Source organism: Bicyclus anynana, chromosome 5 (assembly GCF_947172395.1).
Source record: "Bicyclus anynana chromosome 5, ilBicAnyn1.1, whole genome shotgun sequence".
Taxonomy (NCBI): Eukaryota; Metazoa; Arthropoda; class Insecta; order Lepidoptera; family Nymphalidae; genus Bicyclus; species Bicyclus anynana.
Genome location: NC_069087.1, coordinates 18104691 through 18131439, shown reverse-complemented (window position 1 = coordinate 18131439; position 26749 = coordinate 18104691). Strand labels below are relative to the sequence as shown.

At 39.1% G+C, this 26749-nt stretch overlaps 1 protein-coding gene across 3 annotated transcripts in view; it reads left to right on the top strand.

The window, feature by feature from the left end:
* The window catches only part of LOC112051061 (protein tiptop-like), a 405688-nt gene extending 381587 nt beyond the window's left edge, over nt 1-24101 (top strand). For 2 of the 3 annotated variants that reach the window (XM_024089536.2, XM_024089526.2), the window contains exons 4-5: nt 8665-8842; nt 18928-24101. In XM_024089536.2, the coding sequence (XP_023945304.1) occupies nt 8665-8842; nt 18928-21943 (3194 nt within the window). In that variant the 3' untranslated portion in view covers nt 21944-24101. Of the gene's footprint in view, nt 1-8664; nt 8843-15475; nt 16031-18927 lie in introns of those variants that run through there. The other variant, XM_024089545.2, reaches the window with a different exon arrangement.
* The last annotated feature ends 2648 nt before the right edge of the window (nt 24102-26749 follow it).

Sequence of the window (26749 nt, the reverse complement as noted above, 5' to 3'; positions counted from 1 at the left end):
CTGACGCCGCGCGGTTTCACTCGCGTGGTTCCCGTTCCCGTAGGAATACGGGGATAATATATAGCCTATAGCCTTCCTCGATAAATGGGCTATCTAACACTGAAAGAATTTTTCAAATCGGACCAGTAGTTCCTGAGATTAGCGCGTTCAATCAAACACACAATCTCTTCAGCTTTATAATATTAGTATAGATTAATTAAGCAACAGTAAAAAACAGCTGGTTTTAACAACTTTTAATGACCTCGTTATTGATAAGTTGGGAGGAGGGTAGAGTAACAAAAGTTGTTACTACCACAATGTCCTACAAATTGCGTGGAACATTAACTCGTTCCGACGCTCTGAAATTTTCATTTCCCGGTAACTCAGTTAGCTACCAGAATCAAGAATTTTCGTAAATAAAAAAGTAGATCGTCTCATCGAGATGAAGCTACTCACGAAAAATTAGCTTGTTAGTAATCAAGTGTACAAAATGTTCTAAGGATCCCTGAGTAAAAAATTTGAAAGTTAAATAAATAGCCTTGTGTAAAATGGTCATTTTTTGAATTGACACATTATTGAAGCAAATAACAAGATATTAAGCGTTAAAAAATGTCGAACTACGCCAAATAACACTGTGTACCAGTGTTATTTGGCTTAGTTCGACATTTTTACTTACACGCAGTAAAATCGTACTTCACCATTTTTATCAGTTAAGCAAATATTATTAGTTTAGCAACCGAAGTTCAGTCAAGTGTGATAACCAGCAAATTATGGCAAAACTGGTGAGCGTGTTATCAGCTGTCACACACGCGGGATTAGCTACCATCTGCGCTGTGATGGATCGCGTGATAACGGCGACACTGTCAGGCGCACTGATAACTTGAACCGATCGAAGCTTTTGTGGAAATCTGACTAAACGAAACGTAAGTTACTTTTCTATTCTATGACAAGTTAGCCCTTGACTGCGATGCGGTTTAATATAGAAGCGGACTTACTTGGAACACGGCCTTCGTGGCTCAGTGGTATGCGCGATGGATATACATATAATGATAATTATTTCACATGAATGTGATAGTAGATGGATAGTAATAAAGGCTTGTTTGTGTTTCTATAAATAAAATATAATTGTTATTTACAGTATTAAATTTTACATTAAATAATTAAATTAAACTAAATCTTACCTATAAATAAAATATAAAAACAACATTCAAAGCCATTATTTACATTTACTTTTATATTTTAATAAAAATTTTAATATTTTGCTGTTAAGTCAATAATAATATATCGAATATTTAAAATGTGACAATGTCATGAAAAAAAAAGTAAATTACCAAAAAGAAATAAAATTAAAGAGGTTTTCTTTTTACATACATATAACACGGAGGTCCTGGGTTCGGTCCTGGGCCGATAGAGATTGGCTAGTTACCACCCTATCGACACCTTTTTCTCTCCAACTAATCGAGAATCGAACTTCGTCTCAGATATTTATAAGGTACCTATATATGTAATCTCTAAATCTTGGAGCTATCGAAAGTCCTTAATGTCCTTAGTCTACCTAGTGGGGGGTCGACCAACACTGATCTTTCCGGTGCGGAGTCGCCGTTCCAGCACCTTGGGACCCCACCATCCGTTTGCTCTATGTGGCCTGACCATTGCCACTTGAATTCAAGTTTAGGATAATAATAAATGAATTTGTCAAAGTCGCAATCAACAAGTGAAACAGTGATGCTAGATAACGTCAAAGACTATCCATTGCGTATACAGGTCACCGAATCAAATTAAAAGAATAATGCTCAATAAAAAAACAGAAAGTTCATCCGATTGCCCAAGTGCCAACAGTCGCACAATACAATTAATCTTGATAAAGCGTCACTGAAATATTTTTTGAGTTGAATCTAATAAGATATACCTACATTCATTTTTATGACGCTAGAGTAGGGATAATTAAGTGTATGAATATGAATGGACCTTTTATTTTTCGATTTTTTGATTGGGAGTGTTTGAACGGTTCGTAATCGATGGTTTTTTACTTCCCGGGTTCCCTCTGTTAAGTCCATACGTAGATTTTGTTATTACTACTAGTGGACGCCCGCAACTTTGTACTCGATAATTAGCTCAATAACATCCTCTATCTGTCAGTGAAAGTTTAATTAAAATCCATTCAGCCGTTCCAAAGGTATTAGATTTATAAGATGTTATTGCCCGGGCAAAAAGACAGACGGACAATTTTTTTTAAATAGCTTGATTGTGTTTTGGTATCGTCTAAATAATTATAAGCATTTGGTTTAACACACTTATTTTGAAATCTCAGACAGACAGGTCAATTTTATTTATATGCAGTAAAAAACCAGAAATGGGTACCTACGTAATGACAGCCACTGACGGTCAAGTAATCTCACATGCCTGCAGCGCTAACGGCTTGACAGCCGCTAAAACTGATCCTGTGTTGGTCACGATGTGTATGACATCATGTTGATCGCGACCAACACAAGATCTTACTCCACGGGTATCCACTATAAATCAATCATATAAAAAGTAAACAATCGTTGACTTCAATTAATGTTACACAATTACAACAGATAACATTATAGTTTAAAAAATAGTAAAACCACACGAAAACGGGGCCATCGTTGCGCAAACAGAGTGATTAGTGATTGATTGATAGCGACGTTAGTCACCGAGGCGCGTCAATTATTCAAAGTTAGCGTTATCAGCTGACATCATTTCGGTAAATCGATAACGGTAATATTGCTACACCGCGTAGTGGCTATTTGAGCGTGTTATCGCGGTTTGTACAATTAGTCTGTATTCAGTGACACGTTAGCCTTTGACTGCGATCTCACCTGATGGTAAGTGACGATGCAATCTAAGATGGAAGCGGGCTAACTTGGAAGGGCTTTCTACGCGGTTAATGCGTGGTGGTATGTATTTGCCGGGGGTAACTAGAACTATACCTGAGTCAATTTATTAACGCCGCGCGGTTTCAGGGGAGGGGGGGGGGTTTACGGGGATACTATATAGCCTATAGCCTTCCTCGATAAATGGGCTATCTAACACTGAAAGAATTTTTCAAATCGGACCAGCAGTTCCTGAGATTAGCGCGTTCAATCAAACAAACAAACAAACTCTTCAGCTTTATAATATTAGTATAGATAGTATAGATATATTGCTGCGTGCTGGGAATCAAACGGCGGCCACCTATGAACAATTTTCAACAAACACCCGCATAATTCACCTTTCAAACAAAACAAATTTAAAATGGGTGCATCTGATTGGAAACTACTATGACACTCACACTCGTACAAACACACACACACGCTGTGTCTGTAACGTCACGAGTATAGTATTCAAAGACAATGTATCTTCGCGGTTAAAATGAGTGGTAGTACTTTCCACGGCGACCGCAGTCTTAAAGAGCAGTACTACTATGCCGCATGAACTAATGAAGGTGAAAAACATCCATCAATCTCCGAATATCAAGTTTCTAATACCGCGCAGTCAATCCGAGCGATCGACCAAAATCTCCGCCCGCCGTGAGACCAAAAAGAGTAAATCGAGACCGACTTTCGCTCCGATTATGAACTTATGAAGTTATCATTTGAAGAGACTTGCTTGAAGTTTAGAGTGGACTTTGCCCGTATTATGATACGTTGTTTTATTTACTTTGGTCATGCTGTATATCTATGATTTTGTTCAGTTGTGGTATTAATTTTGGGCATATCATATATATGATAAACATAAAACAAGGTTTTCTACGTAGGTACATAAGTCACTTCTTCAAGTCACCTAAAGTTTGTGTGTAAGTAAATGTTTGTCACTCCTTCCTTAATAAAATTCATGGTTTGTAAATCTAAGGTTGATATGCAAAAAGGCTAATGCAGTATGCTTCAGCAATTGCTTGGAATATGCAGCAAAATGCTGAGCTGGTACCTTTTTCGAGGTTGTACCAAACATGACAGTGTGGTGTTTGATGCTTCTGCTACTTGAGTTTTGGTGTCGCCTTGCTCAGGTGGTGGAAGCATCGGACGCTGCATCGGTGCCTCGGCATTCTGGTGTGCGGCACAATTTTAAAATAAACGTTTTTTTTACTTTCTTTCTTTTTTCTTTTCTTTCTATATTACCTGAATTTTAAAACGAACAGAAATAGCTAAGTACATAACTAATAAGACATTGAGTTTAAGCAGCTATACTTTGCTTTTGGTCAATCAAACGATTTTTGCTAACATACATACGATAATAAATTATCAAAATAGGCCAAGTAGCCAACTGACCGCCGTAATAGCCAATTGGCCGCTTAATTACATTTGCCAACTCTTGGTATTGTCCTATCGGTTAACAATTAAAACATCTTCAATGTCACCCGAAAATGTTTCAACCAAAAAAAAAACAACATTCTTTTTCGTTCGGAAACCGGAGAACGTTCGAAATCGGCGCCACGGTGGCCCGCTCGTGGCTCCGTGCCCCTCGTTTGCCTGCCCACTGGTTCGTGAACCGCGTTTCTGCACGCTAATTGATTAAAACGCACCGCGTCAATCCACCGCGGACAAAGATGCGCCGGACTGCGCCGGACTGCGCCGAGCTGCGCTTAGTTGCGCCGAGGTGCCCCGGGCGGATGCGGCGCACAATCGAATGCGCCTCGACTGCGATCAAAGGAAGCTCCCGTCTGCCCCAAAGCGCTCTATGGAGTCAAATTTAAATGACGCGTGGCGCTATCGTGATGCTTTTGAATTACGGCACGCGCTGAGCCAGGCTGTCGCGGCTTACCAAGCGCACAGATTAGACACCACCGCTTACAGCGAGGGTCGTCGTTATCATATTTTTAATAGCCTACCTACTTCACTGACTATAGCATGTTGTCTCCCAGTAAGAAGAGGTTTAAGAGCTTAGGTTTATCAATGCAAGTTAGCAGGCTATGACACTGAATATACCTACATGCTTTTAAGCCTTAATTAGTAGCCCACTACACGGCCAAAGTCTCTTTAAAGGAGAAGGGATATGGAGCTTGGAACCACAACGCTGCTTCAAGCGTGTTGATTAGCTTATGATAAAAATATCAAATTCAGTTACCACTAACAGATGTTTATGATAATTACTAGGATCGACTAAATGACGTGCTCTACGAGGCACAGGCTGTAACAACCAAATTTTCCGGACAGAGATTTATTTTTCGAAAAATTTCTTAAAATAATTCATTAATTTGAATAGAATGGCTCATTATTACTCGGACCAGAAACCTCTTGATTCTAAGCCAAAAGCTAACTGGATCAATAAAGCAGTTCACTGAGGATACATTTAGTAAAAAAAACTAAAAACAAAAGATGGATACTCTACTTATTTGATTTTGCCATTAGATATTACTGATCATTCATTAAACGCATTGACTCAGATGTAGCCTGATGCGACATGCTTGCAAGGTAACTTAGTAGTAGGTTTGAAACCAAGTTAGCATAGCTTAACAAGTTGGCCGAGCGAGTCTCCTAACCGCCCTACTGCTGCAGCTATGTTGCTAGGAAGACTGCACGTCTACCCCACTGTACGATTGCTAGTCTGCGCGCCACGTGCAACAGTCATCCGTCGGACGGGCCGGAATCGTATTCCGCCATCGGCCAAACCTGTGTAATACGCTCGCACTTAATCAGATGAATGTCTGTGGCCAATTGGAAAACAGTCGTCACAATAGCATCCGAGCCGTTCAAAGGACGGTGAGTGGACGCTTTTTGAAGGGAAACAATGGGTTAATTTCACCAGAATTCACCGTGAAATCGATATAATATTCGATCGTGGGTGATAAAACTTCGATTGGCGATATGAATGACACCGTTAAAGAAACTCACCGAGTCGCAATAGGAGTTATGAATCTCGATTGTATCGGAATAACGTAAATAGGTCTTGTGATGATAATGTGAATCTTACGCGAATGTGGACTCTATTTGGTGATGGATACGCTGCGACCGCGCAGGCCCACAGGGTTGGAGGCCGCAGGCCCACGCGTCACAAAGAGAAAAATAAGGTGTCGGAACTTATGTTCAATCCAGCTCCAGAGGTCCTGGGTTCCAGTCCACCTGGTCACTGTGCTATTTCCTACTAACCTAACCTAACCTACCTAATTGAGACTGTGAGGCTATTTGGATGAGATAATAAAGACTCACACAGAAAGTCCAGAAATTCTTTATTTGTCAGTTATTTCTTATTAGATAACTAGAAACTATGATAAATCATATACACTTAGTGCGAGTGATGTTTTTCTCGTCCCACGGAGGAAAGAAGATGTGGGTTACTTGGACCGGACTTAAAGGCTCTAATGTCCCGGTATCTCAGTCGTTGAATTGAGAGCCCGTGGGTCCAAATCACACTACCGGTCACCAACCAACCAAACGGAAAATTTGTTTATCTTCCCACATTCCCACCTCCGTAAGAGAAAGCATAACTAAACCTTTAATTAAGCATGTACTTCTATAGAATCCTCAAACAGCATATATTTGCTGTTGGACAAAATTACACAAGTATCATAATATACCAAAATACCGTGTACAAAATACCACGAACGAAATACAAAATACCAAAATACAAAATACCAGAATACAAAATACCAAAATACAAAATACCAGAATACAAAATACCAAAATACAAAATACCACCATAAATCGTTAAGCACTAAACTTTAAATTATATCCGAACACGGTTCAGATCCAATGTCCAAATATCCAAAATTCCCCCCGAAATTAACATTGTATAGATATGTTCTCGTTCATAACACCGAAGATTAACGCAAGCTTGGTAAACAGGATAGAACTGACCTTGTCTGGGTCTTTACCCGGTTATATGTCCTGCCGGACTCCCTTGACCTGGTACGGCTACTCCGTCTCCTTCAGCTTGCGACGTTCCCGGATGTTGTAACCGGCAAATGACGATCGTCTTAAAGCCTTCCACGAATCCCGCGACGTCACGACGGATTCGTACAACCTCTTCGAAACTCGTAAAAACTCCTAAATTACCCTTTTACATTCTCAAAGGTTCTCGAAACTCATTCTTATATCTTTCTTTCTTACTTTCCTATTTTTATTTTTCCCACTGATAATATCAGCTCTCTCTAGCCCATTATTCCCCCAAATATTAAATATACGAATTCATTGCCAACGGGAAGGCAGACTCCTGTGATTTTCCCAAGACTTAATAAAACTTATATTTTCAATGAGCTGAACATAATATTTTAGTTAAGGTTTTTGGTCTCAGCAGACCTGCTACATTAAATCCTTCCCCCCGGATATTTTTGTTCAGCTCATGGTGGCTGTTTCCAGAAAAATCACCGAAACCGTGTCCCCGGCGAGGACTTTTCTCACACGTTTTCGTTCGACGCATCAAAAAATTTGTTCGTTCATACAAATCTTAACTATAACAATAGAAAATCTTTGTCCCTTTTATTTTTGTATTCACGAATCATAAGCTTGCCAACACCATTCTAGTGCCTTATTATATGTTTTTGAACCCCCACGACGTTTGTTTTACCCGAAAATTGCCAATTTGCACACTCCGACCCTGAAACGAAACGCAATCTCACACAAAGAGACACGCTCCAGTCGCCATCTATGGTTTAGACGCCCATTCACTAGCGACCCATAATATAATCAATTCTTCGCACCTTATTATGAGCACGTTTTGTACGGATTTCGTCATCATACCAACAGATGGCGCTTTACACCGTCACAACGCGTTATTGTTGTTTGAAGTAAACGTGGCGAGAGTTTTGGGTTAGAAATTATATTTTTGCAAGCAATTCAAATTTATACACAAATCAAATTTTGTCTGATTTAACAAAATAAGAAAAGTTAAATCTTCTTAACAATCAATGCATTTTTTGATGATGAAAAAACATTTAAGAGGTCAGATTTCTCCAATCTAATCCGAAAAAATTGCATTTTAAAAAACAAAAAAAATGTGATATATTTCTATATGACTAATTTTCTTTCTTCCCTCCAAAAAATTGAGTTAGGAATGGGTAAGACAATAGGTTCAGCTGGCGAAGACAGAACCCATGATCTCTAGAAGTTGTCAGAATCGTCGAGCTATTGACGTTTTAAACCTTGAACCAAGCTAAGCCAACCACTTTAACTACCAATTAACTTTAACAACCCTCAAAGCACGTTTGACTCCCAACAAATTTGACCAAAGACCAATATATTGCTGACCATTTACAGATTGTAAAGACTATGTTAGGAGTGGGTACGACAATAGTCCAGCGGACGGTTCGAACCTGGGACCTCTTGGTGTTGATTCCGGCCTATGCTCGGAGTTTGTCTGCGTGATCGAATCAGAAATGAGGAGATCCACAAAGTCACTGACATCGATCAACGAGTCGCGAAGTTGGTGGCAATGCAGGCCACATACTTCGAAGAGCTGATGGACAGTGGGGTCCTAAGGTGCTGGAATGGCGACCCCGCATCGGAAAGTGCAGATCTGGTTGACCCCACTAGGTGGACCGAGGATATAAAGCGGGTTGCAGGGAGCCGCTGGATGCTGGCGGCTCGAGACCGTTTTGCTTGGAGGTCCATGCAAGAGGTCTATGTTCATGTGTCTATGGCTGATGATGATGAAAACTTGGAGCTCTTGAGGCTTCAAACATATCCTTAACTAGTTTAACACTCCTTTTGAGCCTTTGTCTGATCTTCTCTTTCTGTTTGTCCACAGAAGAAGCAACAAGTCCAGAAGACGTGAAGGAGCGCGGCGAGCGGGCGCGGGGCGCGCGGGGGAGCGGGGGAGAGTCGCGGTCAGGGTCCCCCGCGTCCCGCGCGTCCCCGCCGCCGGACGAGCGGGATATCGAGCACAGCATACCCGCCACCCTCATACAGGACCCCAATGCTGAGAGGTAAGGGTCATCTTCTTCTTTCTTCTTCTTCAACCAGCCTTAGGATGCAAATTGCAGCGGAATCGACGATGCCTCTCTTTAGTTTTAATAACGCATGCTAGGCCTACAGAAGGCTGCGACATAATATGAGGTAACAAGAGAAAGAAATGCCAATAGCGGCGTTCTTTGTGTTAGAAGGAAAGAGTGGAATAGATTCAAATAATCGAAACGCGTTATTAAATCATTTGAAAAAGTTAGAAAAAGTTTCTTTGACAATGATATTTTTGTCTAAAATTCACCACCGAATGTTTTATATTAACTATTACTTGATAGCTTCACCCGTTTCTGAGGTAAAGGGTCTTGACGAAGCTCAGTGGCGAATTTACAAGTTTGCCGCCAGTATTGCCGCTCTTGCTGGCCTTCTAAAATTTGATAACCTAGTTCGCAATCATATTCATTTTATTTCATTTTATTTTGTCAATAAAATTGCAACTTTAAAATTCGTGCTCTTAATCACTTAATCCGCCACTGCAAGCTGTCTGTTCGTAAACTGTCTTTATTGTCAGATGGACAACCCAAGTGACCCTAGGTCCGTATTTCCCTTAGTGATACGGAACCCTCAAAAATAGAAATACGAGATAACGTTTCAACGAAATCACAACGTCCAACTATCTCCACAATGCATTCATAACACTTGTGTCATTGTCTACTTGACGGTGGTCTCGGCTTCAATCCGCAGTGTCCACTTTAACGATCCCATTGTTTTCGATGATCAGTTGTCAACTGTTGTCGACCACTGCTACTCGGCCGCTGAACTCGATAATACACTCTATTGCGATAACTTAAGGCGCATTATCGATGGACCCGCGTTCCTTACGTGACCGGTCGACGTGTGAAATGAATGGAGTCGCGATAGTGACAGCCGGTAGGTAGTGACACTAAAAATGATCAAGAATTCTCCATTTGACACTCCATCAATATCAGCTTTATACTTAACTGGCGGACACCCGTGACTGTATTCGAGTCAAAACATTTCAGAAAATAATTTATATTCAGTTTATGTAGCCAGTAGAGATTTTTGTGACAGAGTAGGCACGTCCGGAAAATTAGTCTTGCTTTTTGCTATTAGTATAAAACACTAAAATATACAAAACTAAAATATCTGACCCTAAATTTCAGGGAAGTAGACGTATCTATGCAAAAAAAATAAGACTTTGTCAGCGTAAGTAGTTAATAGTATATATTATAACTTTACTTTCCGGTACAAAACATCCGGGGAAAACTGTGAACGAAATGATGGTCGTACTTGGCGAAACTATTATGTATGGTTTCCTTGTTGACTACGGAACCCTGAAAATCGTCTCACGTGTATAGTATGTCATAAATACAGAGGAAATGAATGGCTATTGAAACAGTTGCTATTGATTACTGACACAATAACTTAAAAATAAAACTGACTGTTGACATAGTGAAATTAACCGTGAAAACATACACCGTTACTATCGATTAATCATTTAGTTTATTAATGTGTATTGTCGCGTTTTGAAACACGTTTTGATGAACACGAAACCTTGAAGACTTAATGGCATCGGTGACGTGATGATGTACGAAAACCATTAATTTATTGTAATAGTAAAATGTTGTGATGGAACGTTTGAAAAAAAAATTATAAAGTATCATTATAAACAATTTAACATAAGCTGTTTTGGTTTTAATGCGGATTGGCAGACTTCACACACGCAGATAATTCAGAAAATACTCTGGTATGCAGGTTTCCTCACGATGTTTTTCCTTCACCGTTTGACATACGTGATATTTAATTTCTTAAAATGCACACAACTGAAAAGTTGGAGGTGCATGTCCCGGACCGGATTCGAACACACACCCTCCGGAATCGGAGGCAGAGGTCATATCCACTGGGCTATCTATAATAAATCGTGCCCTATTTATTACTTGTTTGTTGTATATAGGCAGTTACAAATCTAAGCCTACTTGAAATAAACGAATTTAAATATGATATTAGGCCAAAACCGTAAGATAAGATAATGTATTTTTTGTTCGAACCCAGTTAATAAATACACTAGCGGACGCCTGTGACTCCGTTTGCGTGAAATTATTTTTTTCAAAAATCACCCATGGAATTTTTCGGGTTGAAAAATAGCATGCGTTAGTTTAGGATATATTCCATCTCCAGCCAAATTTCAATGAAATCGGTTTAGAAACTGTGGCGTGAAAAAGTAACAAACACACACACACACACACACACACACACACACACACACACACACTTAGGTATACACAAACATTCGCCTTTATAATATCAGTGGAATGTGTCAAGTGTGACAGTAATTTCAGTTACAAGATTTCAAATACAGTGTTATAAATACACTAGCTGACGCCTCGCGGTTTCACCCGCATGGTTCCCGTTCCCGTACGGATACGGGGATAATAAAGCCTATAGCCTTCCTCGGTAAATGGGCTAACTAACACTGAAAGAATTTATCAAATCGGACCAGTAGTTTCTGAGTTTAGCGTGTTCAAACAAACAAACTCTTCATCTTTATAATATTAGTATAGATTAGGGTTGCAAGATTAGTTCTGATATACCTGACTTCGTAGGTCAATTCATTATTAAAAGATACATCAATATATTAATATTCCCAACATCTTAATTAGGATTCTAATATTTCTTTAGAATAATAAAAACTGGACGTCAGGTAGGATACTTTTCGCTATCACACAATGCGGTCGATAGAGACGATCGCTGCGCGATTATCGATCTTATTGTTTAGATGATAAGTGAAATGATAAGTTTAGTGTAGTGTAAGTTGTGTGGTCCTGTTCGGAGCCAGCTCCATCACTGTCAATTAGCTGCATCGAAGAGACGCCATCAATCATAAACATTCTCTGCAGAGCGCCGGCCATCCTGGGGGAGTATTGTTTAGATTTTAGAATTTCACATCTACGAGTATACACTCCTAATTATAATAAAACAATATGGTTATTTGGAATTAAACGTTGTAGAGTCAACACATTCTAAGAACAGTGGCGACACGCACGCCAACTATGGCAGGGTATGTGTTTAAATATAATATAAAAGACCTATGTAAATGTACCATATTCTAGCAAAATAAAGATTGATTGACAATGTCTTAACTAGGGTACCTAGGCATTGTATGTACAAAATGTAAATTTTTTCTCCAATTCATACCTATATTGATCCTTAGGATAAGCTGTGCATTTTGCAATGATGTGGCTAAGAATACTTCTTAGTCGAAGAAATGGTAAATTATAGGGGTTTTTGAAAATTCTGGGAGGCATTGCCGCTTGCATAGGTAGGTAGGTAGATTTTCAATAAAAACACTAATTATTTATAAAAGAAATTAGGTAATTAAAATAATGCAAAACATAGGCAATACTTCGCAAATATACCTTCCAAATACAAATGTTGCTTCACGGTTAGACATACCTAATTATGTAGTTCCTTTCCTTCCTTCTTTCAGTACATAGTTCTAGAATAAAGAGTTCTGTTAGTCTGTAGTTAATTAACTTAGCAATTGTTAATTCGTAACTAAAAGTTAATTAACTTAGCAACATTGTAGAAAAAAAAACTTCAATTATGCATACTAACCTACACGTGCTTACTCTTAGTTACCTAATATATTTTTTTAATAAAACGTCAAAGACAATACATTGTTACATATGTTTAAACTCGCCACCTTTATTGCTTCGCAAACATCTGTGCCGGTTTTAAAATTCACGTTGTAACTGCGAAATTATTCATACAATATCAGGTGTCCCCCATACCCGCACCGCGAGTGAACCCTGCCGATGCCTTTGAGATGCCTCAGTTACCCGAAATTATACAGCCTAAATATTTTACGCCAAAACTGCAGTATGTCCATACTTCAAAAAAAGGAAGAATTCGAAAAAATATACAGTTTAATTACTGAAGAGAAAAACTACAGTACAAAATGCACACAGTAAAAATTAGAGAGCCGTGATAGCCCAGTGGATTAACTTTGCCTCCGATTCCGGAGGGTGTGGGTTCGAATCCGGGCTGGGGCATGCACCTCTAACTTTTTATTTATGTGCATTTTAAGAAATTAAATAACACGTCTCTCAAACGGTGAAGGAAAACATCGTGAGGAGACCTGCATACCAGAGATTTTTTTTAATTATCTGCATGTGTGATGTCTGCCAATCCGCATTGGGCCAGCGTGGTGGACTCCTTTTTGGCCTAACCCATCACGTGGGTTAGGCCAAAAAGGAGTCTAAGAGTCAAAAAAAAGTCTAAGATGAGACTCGAGCTCAGCAGTGAGCTCATAACAGTTGCAATGGATTGATAATAATGACGGTGATGATGAGTAAAAATTATGTAGTCATAACCATCGATCGTAGATGATTTATATCGATGGCCATAACACTAAAGTGATATTGCAGTAAATCCACAGCTGATAATTATAAAAATAGAATAAGAGTTAAGGGAAAAAGAAGATTGATTGAAAGATTTTAAATTATAATCCAGGTGTTTTAATTCTTCTATCAATCTGGCTGGAACAATAAGGAAATAAAGTGGTGCAAAATCCACAAAATTACAATAACTTAAAATAGTGAGTATAAAATGTTTAAAAATTAAAAAGTCTCATAAGTCTTTTAAGAGTCATGATAGATTTAAAATATATGTTATTTTTAGACATCGAAAGTTCAAAACAGAATTTATATAATTTTACTCTTAGATTTTTATATTGTTCATATTCACATGGAACTACTAAACTAAACTAAAACTGTAAGAGTTTATTTAATTAAGTTATTTATTTGCATTCGATATAAGCATTATTATACATAAAATTGCCACTATTTTTTGAGTCGTGCGTGACATAAGCAAGTGAGAAAGAAACATAAACGTCACATAAATATGAATGATTGATAGACGCCCAGGCTCACCCAGCCTGATGTTTATCAAAACGCAAACCTGTCAGCATAAACTTAATAGTATAGTTAGATCATTTTTATGACATTTTTATGCTGTGAATATAATTGAATACTATAAAATTATAACTCAACAAAAATGCTACAAAAATAGGAAAAAAAATATACTAATATCTGCGAAAGGTCTACTACTTACTTAGTACTTATGATACTTATGTTCTTGAAATTGTGATAGTACAAATATCTAACTAAATTAAAAGTAAAAAAAATGAAAAAAAAAAAACATATTAATTAGGTTATAAAATATTTTATTACTAAACTGATAATAAATAATTAATATTTAGTGAAGATAAATTCAAAATTCGTTTTCAAAGTAGGCTTAATTTACAAACACTTTAGAAACGCCAAGTTTGACTATTTGTAAAGATTAGGTACTCCACAGGTTCGAAAGACAGGACATAAGTTTTTTACGCTGTGGCATATTTTAGCACTATTTCCTTTTGGCGTGCGTGACGTGAGTGAGTGAGAAAGAAACAAGTGTCACATAAATACGAGTGATTGATTGGCCCGCAGTCGACTAATGCTTATCGGAAGCAATAAACAGCTGGCGTTTGTGAATATTTCGTAACGTATTTTTTTTTAATGAGAATTTTACTTGTGTTTGTTTACTGGATATCTACGCTAGGGCTTCCATGTGACATGAAAGAATTACAATGGTTACTTGGTTATCTATACCTACGAATATTATAAAGTTTGTGGTATTTTACGGTTATTCTCTGGATCTACTTTTTGTGGAACAGATTTTGAAAATTCTTTCATGACTAAATAATTAGGTACGTTACGAAACAGGAATAACGCGGGTAAAATTGCGGGGCATTGGCTAGTTTACATGTTAGTTGATCTTATTCGGAGAGAACAACCGCCATAGTTATTTCTACCGCCAAAGAGCATAGCTGTGTTCTGGATTGATATTTGTGGTTGTAGTTGTCAATACTAGAGAGCCTTGAGACAAGTAATATGTCCTATTTAATCACAATCTATGGCCACCCTGGTCTAATCTTTACTTAGAAAACGATAAGTGCATTAGGCAATGTTTGTTCTTCGAAAAGATCTAACTTACGTTATCGTCATATACCTACCTAATTTATGTCAGTTTTAAAATTAATTGTTTGATGATAAATATCTTTCAAATTAGTATTTTTCCTTATTTAAATTATAGAATTCTAAGTCGTTTCTTGTTATGAGAATCATACTAGATTAATTTCACCAGATTGAGCTCTTTAAATGTGGTATTATTTTATATTTATAGAGAAGTATGGTTTATAAGTACATCATCTAAAATTAACTAAAAAGAACATGCTTTGAATGAAATATCAAAGAAGCTTAGCTTAGCTTAGACTAAGTGCACAGAAAAACTAAATGTGGTTTGTGTTGCACTATCTATGGTTAGGCTTTATTTCAATGTGTTGTTTGTTGAATAATAAATAAATAAAAAAAAGTTTGTTTCAAAATAGTTGCTTGGGATCAGATTGTTAATAAATCAAAACCCATTGAAATCCTTTTCAAAATAAATACTTTTTACTATTGCAACTTTTGTTATTTCCCAAAAAGTCTGATTAACAAAAACTATGTGACAATAACTATGTTATCATAATGACAAGTGTAACTGCATAGTTGGCATATCATCGTTCGTAGATCAGTTTCAGCTGTTCAGTGTGTTCAGTAAATCAAAGGCCGCAGACACGGATTGGTCGTCCAGTTGCCATTGGTGTCGCGCGGTGAGTCAGCGCGCGAGGAGCTCGGCTGTCGGGCGGCTGTCATCGGAACGATCGCCCGTCATTGCACGTCCACCTCGCGCATAGCACGCACGCTTGCATTACGCAGCGAACCACCCCCCGAAGAGGTGTACGTCTACCTATCTCTGTTCTCCGCGCTGATTCGCTAACTCGCCGGGCAGCCGTCCCGCTCTAGCGCGAGGTGTGCGGGGAGGGGGCGCTGCAGGCGGGTCGTAAATCACGCGGCGTCTCATTCCACGCGGGACCGCCGCCGCCGCCGCAGGCACCGCGCACTTCCCTCCCGACCGCCGGCTAAACGGCGCGTCTTTCGCGACGTGTTTACATTTCACATCCACTGTTGGGAAGTTCATTTTGTCTTGTTAAAAGTGAATTCAACTCGAGTGTTGTTTGATTGATGGATCCGAGAACGTTTCGACATCGACAGTTTGGAACAATCTGAAAAGATTTCGTCCAAAATGATCGTCGAGCCAGACCACGTGAGGTATGATTTCTTTGTACAAGTGTTTTCATTGTTATTTTCTTTCTGTTTTCAATTATAGTATTAATTTGGTTGTAATCTATGAAACTGGTTTTGTTATCAATACTTTTAAGTCTATGATACAATTTCATGTGAATGTTTTGGTTGCGATATAATTCTCATTTCTGTACTATTTTAACTTTTCAGTTATTCTGATATTTGTTCTTTCTTTTGTATTTTAATCATGATTTTGGCCATTTTCATAACTATTCATAATGATAAGGAAATTATCAATGATAAACATCAGTTTTTATAGATACTCATTACTTTCGCTATCAAGAAAATTCTCTGAAAGTGCAAGTCCTTTATAAATCATATCTTTATTACAGTCAATTTAATTGTCTTTGGAACATTATTTATCTACACAGTGTCACTCTGGAAGAAAAATAAGAGACTATCTACGAAAATCCACCTTTAGTAACAAGTTTAGATTATTTTATTTTATTGAGACTCGCGTTTCGATGACTAAATAGCTTGTATTTATTCTTAGAAGTTTCACTAGACAAGATTTATTTTTATTGCTTGGATGTACATCGCCGTATTATAATCAGTGTCTATAAATTTCATCGATTAGACACATCGATATTCGATAAGTGGCCCCTCATTGTTATAAAGAGTTGTTTATCAAAGAATTATCTCCGATCCTTGAATTCTTAATTGTCATAAATAAGTATTCTTTTTTTGTCAATTTATTGTATAGCTTCGTTATATCGTTGAATGATTTATGTTTATGGTCTGTATATTGATTGATATAACATTTGAGTTTTAACTTATCAAATTTTAAAGATTGCCAGCTATTGTTCCACTGTACATAGCAACCTGACAAGTCATTTTGCTGTCGGTTTTTAGGTTTGTTTAATGGAGTTTGCTAAAACGGGAAAAGTTTTAAGTAAAATAAAGTATTTCAATCATAGCACGTGTTTTTTGTCAGATAGAGGAGCCTCTATATTTGGTATTCAATATGAATAATAAAAACAAATGACGATTTACATTACGAATCATCATAACAAGCTTCGATTTGCATTTAAATGTATTGTATTATTCATTTTTGGCAATGTTCTACGAATAAATAAAAATAATGGCTAATGCTACTATTACTATTCAGATATATGGTAAAAGATAGTATAGTAGGTACATTGACAGAGTTTTAGTTTTATTGATATGAAAATGTCCGGCAACCGGTTTCATAGTGCAAAGGTGAACCGCGATATTTTAAAATTTATTAACCATTTATTCATTGAATATCATGGTTTCTAAAAGAAATTCAGACAGTTTTACCGAAACTGTGACAGCATAACAATTAACTTTTCCAATAAAGTATTTCTATTGACTAGCGAAAATATATTTAATGTCTTCTTACATTCTCGGTTGATATTTGTTGTGAATCTAAGATATTAAAAACTAATATTTTACTCTTTCAAATACCCAATAAAGTCAACAGACCAAAGAACAAGGTAATGGATGTAGAGCGTCCTTTAAAAAGGAACATCATTAATTTAAATAACAAACGACTATATCAAGACTTAGGATCACTCAAATCGAGGTCAACGGTTTTTAAATTCACTAAGTACTTTCTCAAAAATTTCGAAATGTTGAATAAGCCCTACATTAGTCCTTTCAACACGCAGTGTAGATTGTCAGTCCCCTTCAGTCCATAAATCTTAATTACCCATATGACGCATAGAGCACATGTTGCGGCCAAAATTCAGAATGAAACGCCTACAATTCACGAGCGGCCTTTATAGGAAATAATATATTACATTAGACATGGCACCAATTCTGTTATAAAAATTAGGGCAACCGACCGTTTGGTACAATAATTTAACAAATTACTTTGGATGTTCTTTCTAAAGCGGAGCTTTTGTTTTCTTTTAGACTACTTTCAAAATTTAACCCCCGAACTCATTTCTACCATTTTCCAAAACACGGTAAAAAATTGAAGATTAGATCTAATTATGGAAATTTGCGTTGCGGATGAGCTCCAAACATGAATTTACATGTTTTGAAAAAAAGCGTCAATTGATTAGTTAGTTAAAATAAATAAAGTTACCAATCAATCAAGTTGGAAAAGAAGTTGGACCATTCTTAGTTATTTTATGTAGAAAAGTCTCAGTATGAAAACAGATATATTTTCGTGGACTTCCGCTTACAATTAATTGTGAACCCCCATTTATTTGCCGCCCCAACGTAGACTCCGTCGAGTTTCTCGTGGATCTAAAACTACTGATGCAATTCAACAGTCCAACAGTAACTAATAATTTAACAAAGTGTTTTAGATGTTCCATCTAAAGTAACTTTGCGAATAGGCAGGGTTTTCCTGAAGAGCACAGAGTTACTGTTATTGCAGTGGCACTAGGCGCTACGTTTTAGACGAAATGCAATATATAGTCCCACACACGCCATTGTTGGCTTTTACTGACGCCATTATTTACGTGGCCCACAGCTCAAGAGTGCTTGGACCTTGTACAAAGAAATTTAAAGTTCTCCGTGCGACAGACTATTCTAGGGTAATTTATGTAATTTATGTAGGGTATTTATGTAAAGTTTTGAAAATAATAATTCTCCATTGAACATTATATCAGCGTTTCGAAAGAAAACGCAAGAAGATGATTTTTTTGTCTGTAATGTCGCTTTCGTCTTTCGGAAAATAGACCACAAATCAATTAGGTATTCACTGTTAATAGTAACGCCTGTTTCTTTCGATTTATATATCTAAACTAATAATATAAAAATTACAAAATCGATTTGAAAAATTCTCTAACATCAATAGAAAACTACATTATCAGTGTTACAGAAATAGAAACCATGCGGGTGAATTTTGTTTCTGCTAGTGATTAACATTTTGTTTTCTTTGTCCACAGGGAGAGTCCAAGATGTTTGTCACGGGAGTCGTCCGGCGCGCCACGATGTCCCTCCAACGACTCCGTGTACTCGGGTCGGAGCGCGCCGAGTCTGCCTCTGCCGGCTGCGTTGCAAGCGGCGCTCCCGGCAGGTCTCCCCGCGGCGCTCCTGCCCCCCCACTCCGCTGCCGTGGCGGCCTACCTCGGCGCAGCCGCCGCCGCCGCCCAGCAGAGGCTCCTCATGTCCTGCCAAGAAGATATGACAGACTCAGAACGCGCTGACGCAGTACTAGACTTCAGCACGAAGCGAAGTGAATCCCCCATCGATGATGAAGACGACGATGCCGTCAATCTGAGCAAAAACGAAAACGGCCCCTTAGATTTATCAGTAGGCACCAGAAAACGAGGACCACAAAATTCTCCATCACCCGTTCCTACGAGAAAAAGTTCACGGACGGCTGATTTTAAACCGATCACTACTCCGTGGACTACGCCGGTTGCGCCACATCTTCCTTATTTTGCAGCAGCTGTTGCAGCTGCTAGCTTATCACCTAAAGGTGGTGTCCCACCAGACTGGAATGGAAAATTAAAACATGGGACACCGACACCTAACGATGCAACTAAAGCGCTTGAAAAAATGAGCGAGTTAAGTAGGTTAGGTGGAGAGGAGTTATTTAGGTCAGTTCAAAGCGCAGCTTTAGGAGCCGGGCTCACTCCTAACGCAGCCGCTCGCCACTCTGCCTGGCAGTCGCATTGGTTGAATAAAGGCGCCGACCAAACGAAAGACGTTTTGAAATGTGTGTGGTGCAAGAAAAGTTTTAACTCTTTAGCTGATTTAACTGTTCATATGAAAGAAGCTAAGCATTGCGGCGTGAACGTCCCGGTACCACCATCGGGCGGTGCACCGATCCCTCCTTCACTTCTGCCGCCTTCTAGTTCACCTTCGACGCCATCTTACAACTCTTCTTCGTCGAGCGGATCGTCTAAACCTAATCACAACGATCTTAATATGCTAATTAAGGAAAACATGCCCATACCTAGAAAACTAGTCCGCGGCCAAGACGTATGGTTAGGTAAAGGGGCCGAACAAACTAGGCAAATATTAAAATGTATGTGGTGCGCCGAAAGTTTCCGCTCTTTAGCCGAAATGACGAGCCACATGCAGCGCACCCAGCACTACACTAATATTATATCACAAGAACAAATCATTTCTTGGAAGTCTTCAGATGAAGCCAAGGGCTCCAACTCTAGCGCACCCGGTACTAATAACGCGGTTCCTCCGACGACAGGGACGAGTAGTCACGTTAGCGCTGTTTTAACTTGCAAAGTATGCGACCAAGCGTTTAGTTCCTTAAAAGAATTAAGTAATCATATGGTTAAGAACTCTCACTATAAAGAGCACATTATGCGCTCGATAACTGAAAGCGGTGGCAGACGACGACAAACGCGCGAAAAGAGAAAGAAGTCCTTGCCTGTGAGGAAACTTCTCGAGCTCGAGAGAGCCCAACATGAGTTTAAAAATGGGGAGGGCAACGGAGTCCCTATGGGAAAACCTATTAGGGATTTTGGCTCTGGAAGCCGTATCACTTGCGAGAAATGCGGCGACAAAATTGAGACTGCTGTATTCGTAGAACACATCCGACAATGCATAGGCGCGCCCATGTCGAATAGCCAAAGGAATTTTCTAAAAAGTGCTCTACTTTCCAATAATATTATTCCACCCGACGTGCCCGGCCACATCACTCCCACCAGTCGCGACGGACGTAAGAGTATCAATGACGAAATTCCCTCACCAGGGTCGACGCATCACCGTTCACCTTCTTCGGTTAACGATTCTTCTCCTAGTTCTAAAGATCACAACGTCAGCAACGATAAAAGCTCATCACCATCCGTACTCAATGCCATAGAACAATTAATAGAGAAGAGTTTCGATACTCGCTCGCGACATTCGGTCCCCGGTATGCCAGGCGGAGCTTCCCACGCCCCTATTGGTTCTAGTATTTTAAAAAGATTAGGTATAGACGAGAGCGTAGACTACACGAAACCTCTGGTAGATCCACAAACGATGAGCATGTTGAGAAATTATCACCACCAGCAAGGCTACGGTCGTCGAGAGCGCAGCGGTAGCGAATCTAGTTCCATGTCCGAGAGGGGCGGCAGTAGGGTGGAGTCTCTCACGCCGGACAGAAAGTTGGATTCGTATCATATGACCCCGCGTACGACTCCCGACACTCGGGGATCCCAGACCCCCGCTTCGGAGGATCGCCCCGCAGAGGTCAGGATAAAAAAAGAAATCACCGACGAAGAAGATAGGGAGACTTGCGTAGACTTGAGCAGTCAGCCGGTCAGGGTTAAAACCGAAGTGGACGATGACGAGGAAGCGAGGCCGAACAGTGTGGCGGACGAAGACGTGAAGCCGACCGTCCCCAAGCGCGAGAGCGAGGGTCCGAGCCCCGTGCCTAGCCCTCGCAGCCCGGCCAGCGACCGCTCGGCGCCCACTCCCGGCGCTGACAGAAAGCCGGCTTCCAGCCTAGGCGCGCTCTCCTCCATGTTCGACAACCTCGCTGGGGGAGCCTCCTCCAACGAGCCCAGCTCGTCTCGTCGCGGGGGTAGTCACCCCCTGGCGGCCTTGCAAAAACTATGCGACAAAACAGACACTAATTCTTCCCGCGCACCGCCCCCCGCGCCGTCCCCCGCCGGGCCGCCGAGTATTTTAACTTTCAGTTGGGCTTGCAACGACGCGGTAGTCACAGATTCGATAATGAAATGCGCTCTTTGCGACACACCGTTTATTTCGAAAGGCGCGTACCGGCACCACCTGTCCAAGATGCACTTCGTGAAGGACGGCGCACTGCCAGAGCCGGTGCCGGTGAAGGCGCCGCCGCCCGCGCCGTCGCCGGGCGCGCACAAGTCCGGCTCCACCGCCGCGTCGCCCCAGGACCCGCGGAGTCCGTCCCAGTCGTTCGACGAGAGCCCGCACTCCAAGTTCCTCAAGTATACGGAGCTGGCGAAGCAGCTGTCCAGCAAGTACGTGTAGGCGGCCGCCGTCCCTCGTGATGATCTACCATATCCCGCTGCGCTGAACCCCCCGGGGTGTTAGGTCGCGCCGCGACGTTAAGTATTTCGAAACTCTTTGCCAATTTAATTATTTAGGTAATCGTTAGAGTTCACCGCATAGTTCGGTTAGTGTAATTAACGACTAGCGACATAAGTATACGCCAAACGTCTTACGTTCGTTTAGATGATAAGAGAATATTTTCAAAATATTGCCTTTAGGAGAAGAGACGGACGTCGCGCTATCTTCCACACTATGTTAATTCCATTTCGATAATTGTAAATATTATAAGTCGCATTAAGTCTTAAAAGTTCGATTCGATCTCTTGTAAATGTATATTTTTTGCTAATGATCCAAAACGAGAATGATCGTTTGTAATCTCGTCGCTCGCCCGCCGCGACTGTCGCTCGTCAGCGCGCGACTGTCGCGCGGCAGGTAGCCGTCGCGTCGCGTCGGTCTGTCAGTATTTAATAAAAATTCGTTGCAATATTATCATTTTTGTGTTACTTAATTTTTTTATGTAAATCAGAGTTAGGGTTAGCATGGTTCTTAGTTTGTTTATGTATATTTTGAAGCTTGTTTTCGTTTCGTGAAGCGTTGAGATCCGTCGATGCCCGCAATCTCGGAGATCAAATCTCAGCAGTCGGTGGTGTACATACGACTGGTATAGCATGCAATACAATCTCCTTAGTGTAAATTTCGCTCTAGACACGCTCTCCTCGTGAGGTTGCTATTTATTATTTAGTGTTAAGTATATCTTAAGCGACTCTACTGTGAAAAAAGTGTATACCATTGTACCAGTGCATTCGTCGGTTGTCCGAGTCAACCTTAATTGTATTTAAAAAAGTGATAAATTATACATTTTTTTCTTTAAAAGGACGACTACATTCGTATACGTTTAGGACTCGCTGTAACGAGGTTTCTTCCAGTTGTAACAGATATACGATGATGTATATACGGTAATGTGAGTGAATAGCTCTTTTATATATAATAAAAAATATTGTAAACTGTTTAATGTAAGTTTCAAACGATATCAATGTAACGGCATAATGTGATTTCCGCTCTCGGAGCATCATTGTAGGGGTTTTCGACGTGAATGCAATAAAAGTAGACGGATCTTTTACTGATTTTAATTCGGTAGGGTTGTTACAAAATTTCTTACACGCTGCAGTCGTGCTCCGAGAGTCTCCATTCTTAGTAAGAGTCCGCTTCGCAAAGTTTAGATAAGTTATTATATTATTTAAAATGATAATGTAAATACAGCGCCATCTATTGAGGACTATAGAAGCTTTCGTCTTCATATTAAATTGGCGTAAATGAAAATAATTTGTTTACAGTAGCAATTACTCAAAAAATTATTTATTAATGTAGGTTTTGAGAATGTTTTATATTAATTTACTTTTACGAGAAAGTCGAGTTTATACTAATTTTTAAAAAGATTCAAGAAAATACATTTTTTTTTGTTTTAAGAAGTGCAATGCGTGTTGAATTATATAAGACAACTTTAGGGCCGTTATGTAATGGTAACTTAAATGGTTTGCGATGTCAAAAAATGTGTAAAATTGCTAACGCAAACTTTTGATTTACACGCATATTATTGCGTATATTTGAATTTTCTTGTAATATTAATATTGATAATTCAAAGTATTTATAAACTGTCTGTTTAAAATTAAAAAGATTTCATTTGTAGATGTTCTCCTGACGCTAAAATATATTTCACTATTTTCATGTTTAGTATCAATTGTTACAAATCAACCGAATGTTGGAATGTATAAATAAATAATGACAACCCAGTGAGTTCACTAATTTCCACAGAAATTTAAAATGGTGAGACATCTACGATTTTAATCTTTGTCTTTGACATCAAAATTTGTACGGACTTTGTGAATCGGACTCTAAAAACTGAATTTTAACGAGAAATCGTAAACTATCATTTTAACGATAATAATGAGAAAAACATACGACAAATATAATGTATACGCTAGCTCTGACGAGGAATTTTGCTCATACTTTAAAAATTGAAAAAAAAATGATGTTGAATATTGATTTTACCAAATTTAATAATCTTATTTAATATTTTATGTTGTATTTCAAAATGCAATTAAAAGCTCAAAGAAATATATATGTTAAATACTAAGAATGTATTTTATTTTTCAACCCTGCTTTAGTTTAATTTAACAAGAAAGAACACACATTAAACATTTCCAAATGCTCTATTCTTAAATTTAATTTAATCTTTATATTTTATTACAAAAGTTAAGATAACAATAAAAAATATAAATAAAAGAGAAAGATAATTACGAAAGAAATCTTAATTTCCATCATCTCAAAATTATAATAGTTAGGATAATTTAGCGATCTGCATTGGTGTATACTGGTGCGTAGAAACCCGCTTAAGGTGCAGTCGTTATCAACCCATATTCGGCTCACTGCTGAGCACGAGTCTCCTCTCAGAATGAGAGAGGTTAGGCCAACAGTCCACCACGCTGGCCCAATGCAGATTGGCAGACTTCACACAGAGAATTGAGAAAATTCTCTGGTATGCAGGTTTCCTCACGATGTTTTCCTTCACCATTTAAGACACGTGATATTTAATTTCTTAAAATGCAATGCAAACTGAAAAGTTGTGGATTCGAACCCACACCGACCGGATTCGGAGGCAGAGATCATATCCACTGGGCTATCACGGCTCTCAAGCCGCAGGACTCAAGGTGCAGTATGTGGCAGAAACCAATCTGAGGGAAATGAAATAAAAAAAATACTAAGCCATATCTCTTCTAACTTAACACGATAAGTTAATTTAGACTGCATCGTCACTTAATATAAAACAATAAAAAGACAAGCAAAACAAATTAATCAGTGAATGAAAAAAAAATGTTTGGTGGCTCCAAAAATAAAGCTATGGTTTATAGTTGAACACGTGATAGATCAACATTGAAGAGGTTTTTTTTATGATAGGCTAGTGCTTGACCACGATCTCACCTGAAGGTAAGTGTCAATGTGGCATGAAGCGGAACGCGCTTGCCTGGAAAATGCCTATCCACTCTCATCTTAAAGATGCCCAGGTCAAAGCCGCCGGTTTGTTCTAGATAATGCTAAAGGTTCTCCAGGATAGGACCCCTTGAAAAGAGTACGTACTTAATAGCTTTATGCACCTATGAACCTGTCATGCACAAATATTTAGAGGTGAAGTTTGTGGTGTTAATAGGGGGTAATCTCTGGATCTGCTAAACCGATATTGAAATTTTTTTATCACGAGAAAGTCACGTTATTTGTGAGTGTCATAGGCTATATCCCCGTATTCTTACGGGACAGGGAACTACGCAAAATACGAAACTGCGGGACATCGGCTAGTAGAATAAAAAGAAGAATAGGTAAGTATAGGAAAAATAGTGCAGATGTTAACTTCTCTTTGTGAAAGCATTTTTACTTTAATTCAAGCCGCAATAGCTGAGTGGTTAAGGCCCCGGACTCATCACCACGAGGTGGTGGTTCGATCTCCGTCCGTTGGTCTATTGTCGTACCCACTCGTTATACAGTACTTACCGACAACTTGGAGGGTCTGTAGCCATGTCATGGCACGTCGATTCTCTTTCTACAAACGCTAACGGCTTTCGAGAGGCAATGGTATGCGCGGTGTGAGGTTCTGGGTTCGATCCCCGGCTGGGCCAATTGAAGTTTTCGTCCTCCAACCAGCCTCCCACCAGTCAGACCTGGACCAACCAGGTCTGACTCGTGGGAGGCTTCAGCCGTGGCTTATTACGTACCGCTACGCGATTTAGCGTTCCGGTACAATGTTATGTAGAAACCGAAAGGGGTGTGGATTTCCACCCACTCTTCTCCTAACAAACCCGCTTCCGTCTTAGATTGCATCATCACTTACTATCATGTGAGATTGTAGTCAAGGGCTTACTTGTAAAGAATTTAAAAAATAACTCTTCAAAATTAAATATTAGAGGGAATGACATTCACTAACGACAGGTCACGTGATCAAGTTGTCGATCGGATCTGTCATTCCCCTACAATTTGTTAGTTTTCGAAGCGATAGCAGAAAGAGAATCTTCGTGCCATATGGCTAAGAACCCAGGCCTCCCATGTATAAGATATAGCTACTTAACAACCTACATTAAATTATTTGCAAAAAAAAGAAACTAAATTGAAACTCCGATCTTTCAAGCAACACTCAAAGTGTTAATTTATTTTATTTTGATAATTAAATTATCAAGGACAAGCCACGTTGAGGTGATGCGACGAATTAATTTAATCTTTAGCTATTTATATTCGTCAATCAACCCCTAAATACAACCAACCGTCGCGACAGGAAATGTAAACACACGGGATGGTTTTGCATCAAAGGATTTTAATATTGTCATCATTCTGCTCTAAAGCCGTTCGATACAAAAAAACTGTGACACGATCCTTGTGGTTTCTGTCTGCTTGACTAGACAGAAAAATTACAGGTTTTCTATCTGTGTACTTATCAATGAAATTATCAAAATTATGAGAACAAACATATGATCTGTAACTGTGTTCTGGAGAAGACGTTAAACCATATATACAGATCATTACCATGATATTAATCATTACAGTTCAATTTTTACCTCGGTTACCCACATAAGGAGAGCGTGGTTTGTCTAAACCCCCTTCTTATATCTATGCTAATCTATACTAATATTATAAAGCTGAAGAGTTTGTTTGTTTGTTTTATTGATTGATTGAACGTGCTAATCTCAGGAGCTACTTTCCAATCCAATCCAATCCAATTTGAAAAATTTGTCCAATTCTTAA